A 13,592-nucleotide genomic window follows, 5' to 3' on the forward strand; every position below is an offset into this window, starting at 1 on the left:
CTGGCTCTGCACCCTGGACTGTCCCACACATAGAAGGAAGTACAAAATAAATTAAACCCTTCCATTTAGGCAACAGACCCCAGATGAAGGCGTGTAACCCTGCTTGTGAGTATCCAGCGGCATCAAGGGTATGATTTATTTCTTACTTTTTTTATTTTTCTTTTCTTTTATAAAAAAGTCAGATGGTTGGGAGAGCAAAACATAATCAAATTTAAAAGGACAAAAACTAAACACTGAGGAAAACAACTTGGGGACACTTGCACAATGAGAAAAAGGAATGCATGCTTGATTCAAAGTATGAGATGGGTCAGTTCACTCACATAGTCGTTCTAGGCCCACAGCCTAGGGCCTCAGCATCATTCTAAACCACAGGGTTGTGTGTATTTTTTTCTTCCAAAGCCACTCTTAATCCTATCCCTGAAACCAATATGGTAGGGATACAGTTGGAGTGATCATCACTCACTAACTACAATATTTGCTATTTTAAAAATATATTTATATATAGTTCTGGAAATTATGAAGCAAACAAAATATAACACAAAGATGCATTTGTCACAATTAACTCAAGTTGCAGCAACAGCAGAATTGTGGGAAGGGACACGAGAGAGGGCTGCTGCAAATGCAGCAAGTACGTCCTTAAATATGTCACATAGTGCAACAGTCAGATTACCTCAGTTACTCTGCGTCACCGCACACAACATGACAAATGTCACATTGTCACTTTCGGTTATAAAAGAAAAAAGACAGTGTTTCTTCTCAGAAGTTGCCCTATGAATTTTAGACATATACATATAATTGCTTCTTTAAATATGTCTGTAATTGGGCTTTATTCTTCTCAGTTCGGAATGATTAACATACAAAATTGACATCAAGAATATGATATCTGTGTAGTTTCACCTTAACTCTGAGGACAGGGTAAGGTGCAAAAAAAGGGTCCTGGCCTTTCTCATTTCAAATGACTACATTTCATCCCAGTGGACAAAGATTCTTCATAAACCTGTGATTTTAATATCTTCTATCTAAAAAGATGAATTAATGGCAAACAAAAGTGTATACTATCAAAAATGAATGTAATGCCAAGCTGAAACTAAAAGGCTAAAATCAAAAGGGCTAAAAGAGGAGACTTGTTACAAATTTATTTCTTATTAGTATTTGAACTTGCACCTTTGCTCCAACAATTTTAAAGTAAATTGCATTTTTGGCAGCCTCTGCCAGCTTTACATTGAATCCCCATTAATATTCTTTTTATAAAAAATCTACTAATCTCATTAAACCATGTTGTGTTTGGTGTTGCGTATGACTTTTTTACAGCTGGTTCTTTTTAGGAATTGACAATGCCAACTTTTGTTTTTGTTTTTTTACAAAGTTACCGAGATGACAATGTCCATAATTAGCTGACGTTTATGTAAGCACTGTGACCTGATAATCCTGAAACACTTCATAGGGGAGAAAGGTCTGCGGCTTTTTTTTCCCTTTTTCGTGGAAACAATAAAACTGCATATTCTACTTTATATTTAAATGGAAGAAAATATAAAAGCCCATATTTATATTGTATTTCTATTAAGAGCAATAACAGTCCATATGTTCATGTTTGCTACTATCACAATTCAACACATGAACACAGAATCAGCTCTATACCACGAATACTGCTGGAGTGATGGTTTAGGATTATCAACTCACTGCTGCCATGTCCATAACAAGCAAAAAGCATCCTGGAAATAAATCCCAAAACACATATCTTTCAGTACATAATAATGCAAATCCATTAGGTAAGTACATACTGTACACAAGTTTATCAGCAGTTTACCTACCCAAGATGTAAGATTCCTCTTTTAAATACAAAGCAGACAGCCAATAAGATATATCTATAATACAACCCTAGATTTTGTTTTGTTTTTTGTTTTTTTTCTTAAACAATTTGGTCACAATGCACCTTTGATATAAAAGCATTTTTAAACTTTTTTATTAATACTCAGGACATTAGGAATTTCCAGATTTTTTTCAGTAGCATTTGTAGAACCGCTTTTGGTAACAAATACAGTAGTTAGGAATACGCATCCAATTCAGAATGCATAATAATGTTTATCTTGAATCCTTTCTGGCTAAAAACAGGGCTGGTGCTGTGATGAGATATAGAACGAGAATCTACAAAAAAAACACTGTAACATGTTTGGTTTTTTTTCCCAGAGGCTACATCCTCTTTTGCTGGAATACTTTATAAACACATATGAAAAAGTAAGGCAACAACTCCAAACAGTCCAAGCTGTTTGCTCAACTCTTTTTCTCAATTAGATTCACAATCCTGATGATCAATTTCATGGTTGTACTGTTTAATGTCCGTCTTTCTTATTTCAAATGGTCCAAAAGGATGTTTTTCTGACATTTCTATAACATCTCTGGTACGTGTTCAATGACGTAAGCAACTAATACTGGTCAGGTACTGAAGCCTGTGATGTCCCAGTGCCTGTTTTCAAAGGATTCAAGACATTGATATGGATTCACCACAAACTGATACATGAATCCAAAATTCCCTTCCCTACTATGTTTATCACCTCTTCTCTTTTTACTCCTAATTTTAAAACTAAAGGAGCACCAGGACTACCTGGTTACTGGAAAGATGTTCACCCCAGTAAACAAAACTTTTTCAGGGACCTTTATAATTCATGGCCCCATTCCACGTGGACATTCAACTCAAGAAGATGTGCAAAAGGAAAAGATGTCAAATTACAGTCAAGTTATCCAGAGGAGGATGTTACACAAACTTATAAAGGAAATGACAGTCCTTTTGTCTTCCTTTACTATAAATACATTTAACAGCTTAGCAGAAAGACAAGCTAAATTTAAGACTGTTCACATTTGAAAATCATATCATACTCTCTGCTAGTGATAAATAAGGAACTCCCAATAATGGAATTTTAACATAGCAATTTCATCAACAGATCTTTGAAGACCACATTTTTTTTTTAAGAGGGTTAGAACAATGATTATATTTGCAAAGTTCTGAGAAGTCCATCTACTGTCCAGACTTTGGATTGAAGTCCTTATTTTTTTCCTTTACTTAGAGACAGGTATATACAGTGCTGTTGTAATAATGAAACAAATGTGAAATCTACTGTAAAGTTGCACAATACAGAAAACTGTTGCTCCATCTTCTACTACATAAATGTGTGACTCCACAGGTTAGTAATGTTGTTGTCATTATTTTTGTTAAGTTGGAATTATCCCATCACGTCTAAGACCTCGCTTTAACTCCAGATCCTCCAATTTTTTCCACAATTCTTCACGCTCCTTTTCTTTCTTTTTCTCACTGGGGAAGAAAAAGAGTACAATGTAAACAACTGAGAAGGTTTAAAGAGATTATCCAACAATAATTACCCCTTAATATATTTTAAAAGTCTTTGAAGAGTTTGGCATTGAGCTAATTGGTATTTTTCTTTTCAGTTTTTCTCTCTCATGGTTTTTTTTTTGAGGGGGGTGGGGGGTACTTAATATAGACACAAAACAGTATTAATGAACAGAGTAGGAGATGAAAATAGTATTTTAAGATTTCACATTAATATCCCTTTATACTTCACTTAATATAGAAAATTAACTTCAAAATTACTCAGAAACAAAAATGGGGATGATTTATATGTATCAGTTACTGACCTAGTTAGCATCTCATCTTCTCTTTGTCTCTAAATAGTTTCTCAAAAAGGATGCTGGAGATGATATTGATACAGAGAACACAGTAGGTCAAGATAATATATCTTTCCCTTTATTCATACTTATTTTCCTTATACTATATATATTTAAACTCGTTAACAGTTTGGAAGAAACTGAAAATTTGTGATTTCAGTTTTAATTAATGATCTAGACAGAACTTTGTTGATATTATTACGTATTAGTTTTGTAATGTATCAAGCCTTCAAATTTGGTTCAATATCAACTTTACTAATGATTTCTAGACTTTCAAGATTTCACTGTTTGGTAAAATTTACCAAAAAACTGGATGTCCAAAATAGTGTCAACAAATTTTATTTTGCCAAGGATATTTTTAAATTACCATATTTGAAAAAAAAAAAAAAAAAAAGGATATGTTAACATCAACCAAGTAGGAAGTATATAAATCCATATACATAAATACATGATGATACTGTAGATTAATTAAATTCTCACTTATTAAAAATAATTCACTGCACTCTCCCTAGTTTTCTCATGTTGCAGTGAACCAGTAAAAAGCAGACCCAGATAATATTTGTGAATCCAAGAACTCAGACAATTCCTGACAACAGGGGCTCTGCCATCTCAGGCATGGGGGATATAGTCCTTGCACCACTTAGCAAGGATGTAATAACTTCAGTCACAGTATAATTTTCATTCAGGGAAATCCACATGGGTTAAGTAAAATCTGTATATAAGTCCAATGCTTTATATTTTTTATATTATTACCAATATTTTTCAAAAGTTATATTAGTAGCTATAGCAATAAAAATTAATCTTCATCTCCCCCCCCCAAAAAAAAAACTCTACAAAAACCTAAGTAATTTTATATTCCCAATCCACTAGAGTCTTCAGGGAAAGTTGAATTATAGAATATGGTAATTAATATTACCACTTCATAATTGATATTTTGGTAATTTAGGCTTTGTTTACTGTAATTAATTTCAGCTACCTCAAACACAAGCTGCAGAATATGAATCTCAATGGGCATAATAGTTTTCAAACAATTATCTCTGTGGTCATTTTGACCCTGAAAAACTGCATTTACAAGGCAATAAGAGGCAAGATTAGATAATCTTCAAATCATTATGGATTGCAGTCTTTTTTTATTGTAAGCAAGTTGACTGGCAAATTTTCCCTTTTTGTTTCTCAATACAGTTTGAAGATAATATTAGGTCTAAATAATGTTCTCATAGAACACCGATTTGTGTACCTATAAATTAATGCTATAGATGCTGCTGAGTTTCAATACATGTGACCTTATCAGGAGGGTGAAGGAGATGGCCAGCAAGGGCTTGGGAACTTTATTCAAATAAAAAACAGCTCAACATGTCAGGTTCCCACTGCCCTAATTTGCAATTTAAATTAAGTGCTGACATCATTAAAACCCTCATCATCTTGTTACTAAAGCATTTCATTCATGCTTTTAATCAAGAGTTTTATGGCACTCAATGCAATTTGTCCTGTGGGGCTTTTCTTCCAGATGAACTTTACGCTGTTATCATATATCTTTCATCTGACAACTTTATCTTCAAAAATTCTAAATATTTCTGATATAGTTACTATCACCTCCATTCTCTCCCACTTTTCTCTCTCCTTGGAGGTGGGAATTTTAAACCTTAACTACACTGTCATGCTGGTTATATTGTCAAATTCTCTCCCAATTTCAATTTTACATGGCACTAATGTTGGCATATTGTATCTAACAGTGTTGAACACTTATTCCACCCACCATTTCCAGATTTGTAATACTTAAAAATCCAGAAGTGAAATTCTTCTTCTGATAGTACCAAATAAATCTCTTCATTCTCTTTTCTTATTCCTACATCTATGGAGAAACCAATGTTTCCATCTGTTCAGGACAAATTTCTACTGCTCATTTGACAAAGTACTACCCTTGCTTTAAAAAAAAATCCTCCTCTCATTAAGAAAGTGCACTCACTATAAATCACTTTAATATGCCAGAGTACCAGAAACAACCTCACAGTTGTCTATTCCTGATCTCCTTGGCTTATTCTTATTTTTTTCAAAGGTGTGGTCTATTTAGTTTAGATGATAAATGATCAGAAAACAGTTTTATTATTGGAATTCACTGAATATGAACCAATTTGAGTATTTTAAAAGTAAGGTCTTTAATTTTCTTGATGGGATTCTACAGATTTAAATCTTGTTCAACTAGGATTATAATAATGAGCTTTCAATTGTTCTAAAAGAGAGAATGTTATGCACAATACAGTCTTAATGGTGAGTCATAGTACCAAAATGTGCCCTTAGCCCTTTTTTTAACGTAACATTTAAAAACATTTTAATTTAAATTTGGAGCAAGAAGTGTTATTATAAATTTAATGATTTGCCACAATTGCTAATATAGCAAATTAAAAGTTGTTTAAATCGCATGTGTGGCATGACATATCTCATAATTGATATGTATCCCAATACTGTGGTAAAAAAATCTTAGCATCTTCTGTCTGTAGCTGAACACTTGCCATATTCCATAATTAAGTTGCTTTTCATTACCTACACCCCTGGTAACTTAAAAAAAAAAAATCACTGCAATTGGTCCTTTGCCCTCTGCCACCAAACCTTTCCCCCCATTGCTCTTTTTATCAGCAAAATGCAAGTAACACATTCAAAATCAGTCAAAGCAAAGCAGCAAGGGAACCACAGATAGCTCTGTTCAGGAGGTTCAGCTACGCTGTGGATATGAACACTCGCACATACCTCTGGGATCCTCTAATGCCCATGGTTTTATGATATACAAAGCCAACATTTGCTTCTGGGTGATCAAAGCCAAACCAGAGGCCCAGCTACTAAGAGCTTTCTAGACTTTCCTTAATATCTCCAAGTACATCTTTTGGAAAGTTGGACATATTGAACAGGAAATAGCAAAATTAAAGAATAACATAAATGAAATCAAGAAGGGTTTTACTAAGTCCTAAGCATTCACTGTAAAGAGTTCTAGAGGTTTTTGCTCCCTTATAGTCTTAAACATTTCTAGATTTGTATAATACCAGTTTGTAAACTTCCATGTTCTTTTCACTGTCCTTTAAATTGGAATGGATTTGTTGGGTTCTAGAAGAGAAAGTAAATTCTGGGCCCAAGAGCTAAATAAATGATGCCTCATCCTTCTTGCTGCTGGAATGAAATATAAATCAGTCCAATTCTAGTTCAACTAGCTCAGAATGAGAGTGAATCCAGATGGCAAATACTTGCTGGTCCTCTTAAATGGGTGTCAGGCTCTTAACCCTGAGACAGAGCTGCATTACTGAAGGGAGGAAAGCAGGTTTCATCTAAATGACAGTCACAAAGCTTTGTTACTTGGTGGCACACTAATAAAGACACACAGCTGATGAGCATGGAAAAATGAATATCTAAATAAATAAAATTATGCTGCTTATGATTTGGGGTGCAATCAGGCAACTTTAGCAAAGAGCAAGGAAAGAACTCAATAGTTTTATGCACAGCTGACAAAAAAGCTTTAAAAAGTTACCGCTGACGATCTGACTTGTATGTGGCTGTCAGCTCGTCAAACATGGTACTGTTCATTTCCATAAATGCCTTCAACACATTGTACACTAACGCCACAATAGCCCTGTGAAGCACAAAGAGAAAAGAACATATTGGTTAGTCTTACATAACGGATGCTGAATGAAGAAAGCAGAAGTACAACTTTTGTCTGAATGAGCTTCTCAGACTGCATACTCTCTCCATCCTTTTTTAGTTGGAACAACTAGAAATTACCTACAGTTCATTTTCACATCAAGAGATTTATATTCTTTACTGTCCAAGGCAAGATAGATATCTTTCTGAGGGTTGCCAGAATTAGAGGGAAAAAAATCTAATTTTGCCTGTCTAATTATTCATACTCAGAATAGACTTGCCTGTGGGCACTTGATAATTTCATTTAATAAAAAGGCAAGTATAAAAATAAAGCAACTTCACCCTAAAAATAAGCACCTGTGGTAGGACTAACCTTAAAGGCCTGAATTTGCATAAAATTTTATTTTTAAAGTAATAATATATATAATTCATCAAAATCAGAAGCTGTTCCCATGGAAACAAGTACTTTACAGATAGATAGATAGATAGATAGATAGATAGATAGATAGATAGATAGATAGATAGAGAGAGATAATATATATTATTCATATTCAAAGACATGATTCCAAGCCCCTGTAAGTTAGGCAATTATTTTTCTAGTTGTGATTTGCATCAGTCCGTCCACTCCTGCTTAGTCCCCTTGCTGACCCAACATAAAAGCTGATAAAACGACCGGCAGGCTGGTGACGGTTGCTATTAGCTATGGAACACTAGACAGCTAAACAGCCAAATGGTGGCCCAGTCTTACCAAGTAGAAGAATAAGCTCTCAGGCAACGTGAGGACCGTGCCATGATGGGCCTGACACCTTCAGACTACAGTCTAAACAGCTTTGCCCTTTGCAAAAATATACAATGTTGCTTCTGTTATGCAACAATTACACTCCCAATACCACTGAAAAGGCATTGTTAAAAATTAAGCCATATATTAAATAAACCATGAGTCTAACGCTTCCAAAACATGTATAATTAAGCGTACTTGCTGTGTAGCTTCTGCCCTTATGCCTATTAAAAGGAAAACTTAAGTTCTCTTCTGTTAAGGTTCTGGAATGACTTCCTCACTAGGGCAGTGATGTAGAAACACCAAATGTTTTACACTGAGCAGTCACAGACACTTTCTAGAACTACTCTCTGGGTCCTCAAGAGACTGTATAATAAGACTTAATTGTTTACAAGCTCTTTATTTTTATGTTTTATTTTTTAAAATTTGCAAATGTGAAAAATAAGAAATACGATATTTTACAATTACATGCAAAATGTTTAAAGACAAACATATTAGGCATATACTGAATTATATCTCCTAATTTTTTAATGCCACATTAAATTTTCCTTCTATTCCACAGAGAAATATGTAAAGCCACTCCAATACAGAATGCTTTAACTTTCACGTGGCTATATGTTAAATTTCTCCTTAAAGATTTTAAACTTATTTTTTCCCTATACAATAATAACTGCATTGGTTGTTAAGAAGTGAACCTTGCTAAAATGCAAATCTAGTCAGACCACTTCCCGCCTTACAACCCTGCAGTATTTCCTTATCATCCACTTGGCGAAGGCTCATATGGGGGCCCCGCTCCCTTTTCTAATCTCATCTTCCAGCACCCTCTCCAAAAGATGGTGTGTCTCAGGTCTCAGATCTGAACAGGCACTTTTTACACCTTTGTGCCTTTTTTATGTGATGGATGGACCCACAGCCTGAAAGGGCTTTCCCCATCCCATCCACCTGCCAAATTCCTTTAAGATCCAGTTTAAGCATCATCACCCCATCAATATCCACAAACCTCTCCTCTCAGCTCCAGATCATCTCCAAAATATATCTGCTACCTTCACGGGGAGGGAAGCCTCTCAAGTAAATATTTAAACAAAACAGCACTAATGTGTAAAAAATCTGTTTACTTGTAGGTCTCCCCAACCATTCAGTGAATTACTTAAACGTAGGGATTTTATCTTTTCACTCATCTGTCTTCAGTAACAAGCATAGCATCTAGCACACAGCAAGCATTCAAGACATTTTATTAAGCGAAGGAGGAAGGAGGAAGGGAGAGAAGGCCAAAGGAAAGGGAAGGAGGAGGGAGAGAAGGAGGGAAGAAGGAAGGAAAGAAACTGAAAACCTACGGATTCCAATGTTCTTTTGAAATCCTATAGAGACTGGAAAACATGATGGGAAGGATGACATTAGAGTTTTCTTCTATCAAACTCATGATGTATTCATTATTCCAATAATAGAGTGCCCTTTCTGCCACCTTTGGGAAAAGAAAAATAAAATGTTAAGAGAGAGAGACAAAGATAAAACAAAATTGTAATCTTTCCAAAGAATTTTAAAATACTGTTTTTTAAATCAACAAAATATAAAATTAAATGTTAATCACATGTTACATTTTTGTAGATATAAAATCTCTCAGAAAGTTCCAAAGTGGTTCATCAATTTGGGGAAGGAAAAGAAGTAGGTATTTCCACCTATTAATTTATATTCTCTTCTAATTCTGTCCATGTCATCTGATTGTACATTTTCCCTACATAGCTCCCAACTCTAAACACTTACCGTACTTCCACACACCACACAATTTTCCCCATCAGTTTGGCCCATCTTACATATCCCTTTTCCTGGCTCACCGCTTTCATCCCACACACGTCAGATCAACCGCAGGACCCAGCACAAGGATGGTGTTTAGTCATAGCTGCTGAGGAAAACCCACAGTTGTCCATCCCTGTAGGGCAGGCATATTTACTAAACACCTCCTACGGGCAGGCACGTGCCTACCTTGCAGGTAGAATGTATCATCCTTTCCACCATCTGAGAAGTAGGTACTACTGTGCTCATTTTACAGATGAGGACACTGAGCTTCAGAGAGCTTGGGTAACCTATGCAAGGTTACATTGTTAGTAAATGGTAAAAGCCGGGGACTCAAGTCTAGGGCCCAGGCTCTTTCCAGAGTCCATTTCTAGCCTCCTGCTTTGAACTAGACAAGTCAGGAGTTGGCTACTCAGTTTCTGCACTCAGGGACAATGGCTGCACCTACACCTGCTTGCTACCTCACATTCCTTTTCTCTGCACATTACGCTATCAACTGACTCTATTTTGGTCTGCTGGGCTTAAGGTGCTCATCTTACATTTTATGAATTCAAAGGAATGCCTCAAAAACAACACCTAAAATCTCTAAAAAGGTGGTTACCTGGGGAAAGGAATAAAAGGGTGGTTTCCTTCATTTGTACAGATTAAGAAATTATGCTTTAGATGAGAACAAAATGGTACAAGATGTACCCTCCAATTGACTCTGAGAAATTAGAACCTTTCCATTTGCATTATTCAACTTGGTTCAAAAAAAAAAAAAAAAATCCTGGGACTCAGTAGGCACTAGACCCTTACAGTACAGAGAAAACAATCATTACTGAATGTTTATTATATGCCAGGCACTGTGCTAAGTGCTCCATATATATATATATATTACCTCGTTTAATCCTCACAACCAACAAATAGAGTTGGTACCATTATTTCTATTTTGCAGATGAGGAATCAGAGGCTCGGAGAAGATAAGCCACTGGATCAAGGTCACACGGCTTGCAAGTGGCAGACTCTAAAGTCTGTGCTCTTCATCTCTTTCTCTGTTATCCCTAAGGAGTTCATATGCTGATTGGGCAAGGGGGCACCAACAAGCCTATGTGATAGAAACTGTGATGGATGCTGTATCAGATGCATGAATGAAGTGCCATAGGAAAGGGCAGAATGGACAATCCAGGTAAGTTGGGGGAGAGAATGGGTGGCAGGAATGTAACATAGGAGGTGGCATTTAAGCTGGACTTTGAAGGATGAAGGACTGGAGGAAAGGGCATTCCAGGCAGAGAATTACAGGAAAGGGGGACAGAGGCACCAACATGGACAACGTGTATGGAAACCATCGAAGCCAATGGATTGGCTAACAGGTAAAAGCATGAGGCAAGAAAAGAAAGGAGAAGAGAAAGAATGGGAATGAGGCCATTCTGAAACTTATAACTGAAAGGAGGAATTTTTAGAGAGACCACAGGAGGATGCTAGTGAAGAAGAAGGGACCTAGAATTTTCCTACATCCAATTATGAGTCTAATATTGATCGGCTACTTAATACTAACAAGTACTTTAATCACTAAATATCTACTTATTATGTAAATTTGGTTATAGACGGAAACTATGTATCCTGTCCTTTAAAGAGAAAAGGTGTTGTTCATGCAATGTAAAAAGTTACTGTATCTAACACTAGGAGAGAACCACTACTTTCCTGGGACCTGCTGTCCTTCTGAAAACACAGTGGCAGTGTCACTGGTGTCACAGAAAGACCTCTGACCCCAATGCCACATTTGGGACAGTCTGGTTACACAGAATGGGCACTCAATAAATGTTTGCTAGATGAACCAACCAACACTTAACAAATAAATAAATAAGAGCCTCTTCCCTTTGGTCTCAGTTTTACTTCTGTCAAACAATTTAAAATTCCTTCTTCTTTCTGCTAGGGACTGAATTGTGCCCACCCACCCACTGCCCCCCCCCATTCATATATTGAAGTCCTAACCCCCCAATATGACTAGATTGGACACAGGACTTTCAGGAGGTAATTAAGGTTAAATGAGGTCATAAGGTTATAAAGCCACCAGTCAGATAGCACAAGTGGCCTTATAAGAAAGGAAGAGAGAGGTCTCCCTCTCTCTACATGCACACACCAAGGAAAGGTCATGTGGGCACACAGCAAGAAAGTCTGCATGCCAGAAGGGTACCTCACCAGAAACCAACCATGCTGACATCCTGATCTCGAATTTCCAGTCTCTAGCACCATGAGAAAATAAATCTCTATTGTCAAAACCACCCAGTCCTAAGGTGTTTTGTTACAGCAGCTGAGCTAAGATACTGTCTTTCCCTTCTAAGCTTCTGAATATCATTTAAGCCTCCCTAATGAAGCTCATTTTAAAGGAGATTCCTGTTCCTTGACCTCCGTAACACCACACATCCTGATGAAAACTGAAAGATAAATCAAACAATCCAGATGTTCGAATACTACAGGCCCTGTGTAATATTAAAATATCTACATACTGTCCTGCAATTTTTCTATTTTTATCCAGACACGTGTTATATTATCTGAAAATTTCATGTAATGGTTTCAATTTTTTTTTTCTTTGTGGTACAGCTCCTAGATGGTCATAAGGTCACTGCTTTAATATACTAACATGTCTTTAGGTCAATAATAGCCAGTATCTCTAACTATACAGGATAACGACAGCTTAGAAGAAAAGTCCACCATCAAATGACCCCGTTTGAGGTATGATTCTGTGCTACGAACTACAATCTGAACAAACCGTTCAGACTGACAGGCAGTGTATAAAGAATCAATTTTCTAGGTTTGTGATATGGACCATCAGTGACACGGCCAAAAGATAAAACCTAACGTGTGTTCAACCAGATCACCCTTCTTCCCTCCTGTGTGGATTCCACAGCATCGCAGCAATGGCCCCAATACAGAAAACAGTGACGCAGGTTCACCTTCCCTGTGTTCTCTATGAGTGGCCACGAGGAGGCAGAGTGGTGCCACAGGAAGGTCACGGGCTTTAGCAAGAAGCTACACCTAAGATCAACATTTGACTCCACGGCCTATTAATGTGGGACCTTGAGCAAATCATTCTCTGAGCCTCATTTTTTTCATCTAGAAAACAGAAAAAAGCTTGATAGGATAATGTGAAGTTTATAAATAACGTATACACAGAATCTTAGGGCTCTCTTTCCTCTCTTCAGCATTATCTAGCATCCTTTCTTACACACTGTAAAAACCCCACCAGGCCACTTCTTACGCAGCAATTTCTCCAAGACACTTTTTACAAGTTTGAGCTTCAGTGTTCACATGTGCAAATCTCCAAAAGACATACTGCCTCTTTGCAGGGTGTTATGAGAATTAAAGTTACTGGACAGAAAGCACCACTGCAGTCACTGCTATGCAGCAGGTGCTCAAGATAAAGGTGGCTATTGTTACATTTATTATTGTTATCATGTGAGAAAACAGCAAATAAAAAACAATAAGTAGCTAGTGTTCATTACATTTTTTTCAACACATATCAAATTTCAGCAAAATAACTCATATTGTATAGGCCACTCTGGCTCATGTCCTCCTTACTACTAACCTGAAAATGGGGGCTAGATACACACTTGGCAATTTGTTTAAACAAAGGTTCTTGAATTTTAACAAATTGTGAAGGTTCAATCACATCCAATATTTCTTCCAGCTCCCCAAGGAACATGACCTACAAACAGAAGCAAAATACAAAATGTGAGGCACT

General features: G+C 36.5%; 1 protein-coding gene across 3 annotated transcripts in view; it reads right to left on the reverse strand.

The window, feature by feature from the left end:
* Positions 1-1,121: 1,121 nt before the first annotated feature.
* The window catches only part of PPP2R5E (protein phosphatase 2 regulatory subunit B'epsilon), a 140,136-nt gene continuing 127,665 nt past the window's right edge, over positions 1,122-13,592 (reverse strand). For 2 of the 3 annotated variants that reach the window (XM_063088845.1, XM_063088844.1), the window contains exons 11-14: positions 13,437-13,556; positions 9,415-9,542; positions 7,193-7,294; positions 1,122-3,307 (exon numbers count right to left, since the gene is read on the reverse strand). In XM_063088845.1, the coding sequence (XP_062944915.1) occupies positions 3,208-3,307; positions 7,193-7,294; positions 9,415-9,542; positions 13,437-13,556 (450 nt within the window). In that variant the 3' untranslated portion in view covers positions 1,122-3,207. The remainder of the gene's footprint in view (positions 3,308-7,192; positions 7,295-9,414; positions 9,543-13,436; positions 13,557-13,592) is intronic. The other variant, XM_063088846.1, reaches the window with a different exon arrangement.

The sequence above is a fragment of the Cynocephalus volans genome, chromosome 3 (assembly GCF_027409185.1).
Source record: "Cynocephalus volans isolate mCynVol1 chromosome 3, mCynVol1.pri, whole genome shotgun sequence".
NCBI lineage: Eukaryota > Metazoa > Chordata > Mammalia > Dermoptera > Cynocephalidae > Cynocephalus > Cynocephalus volans.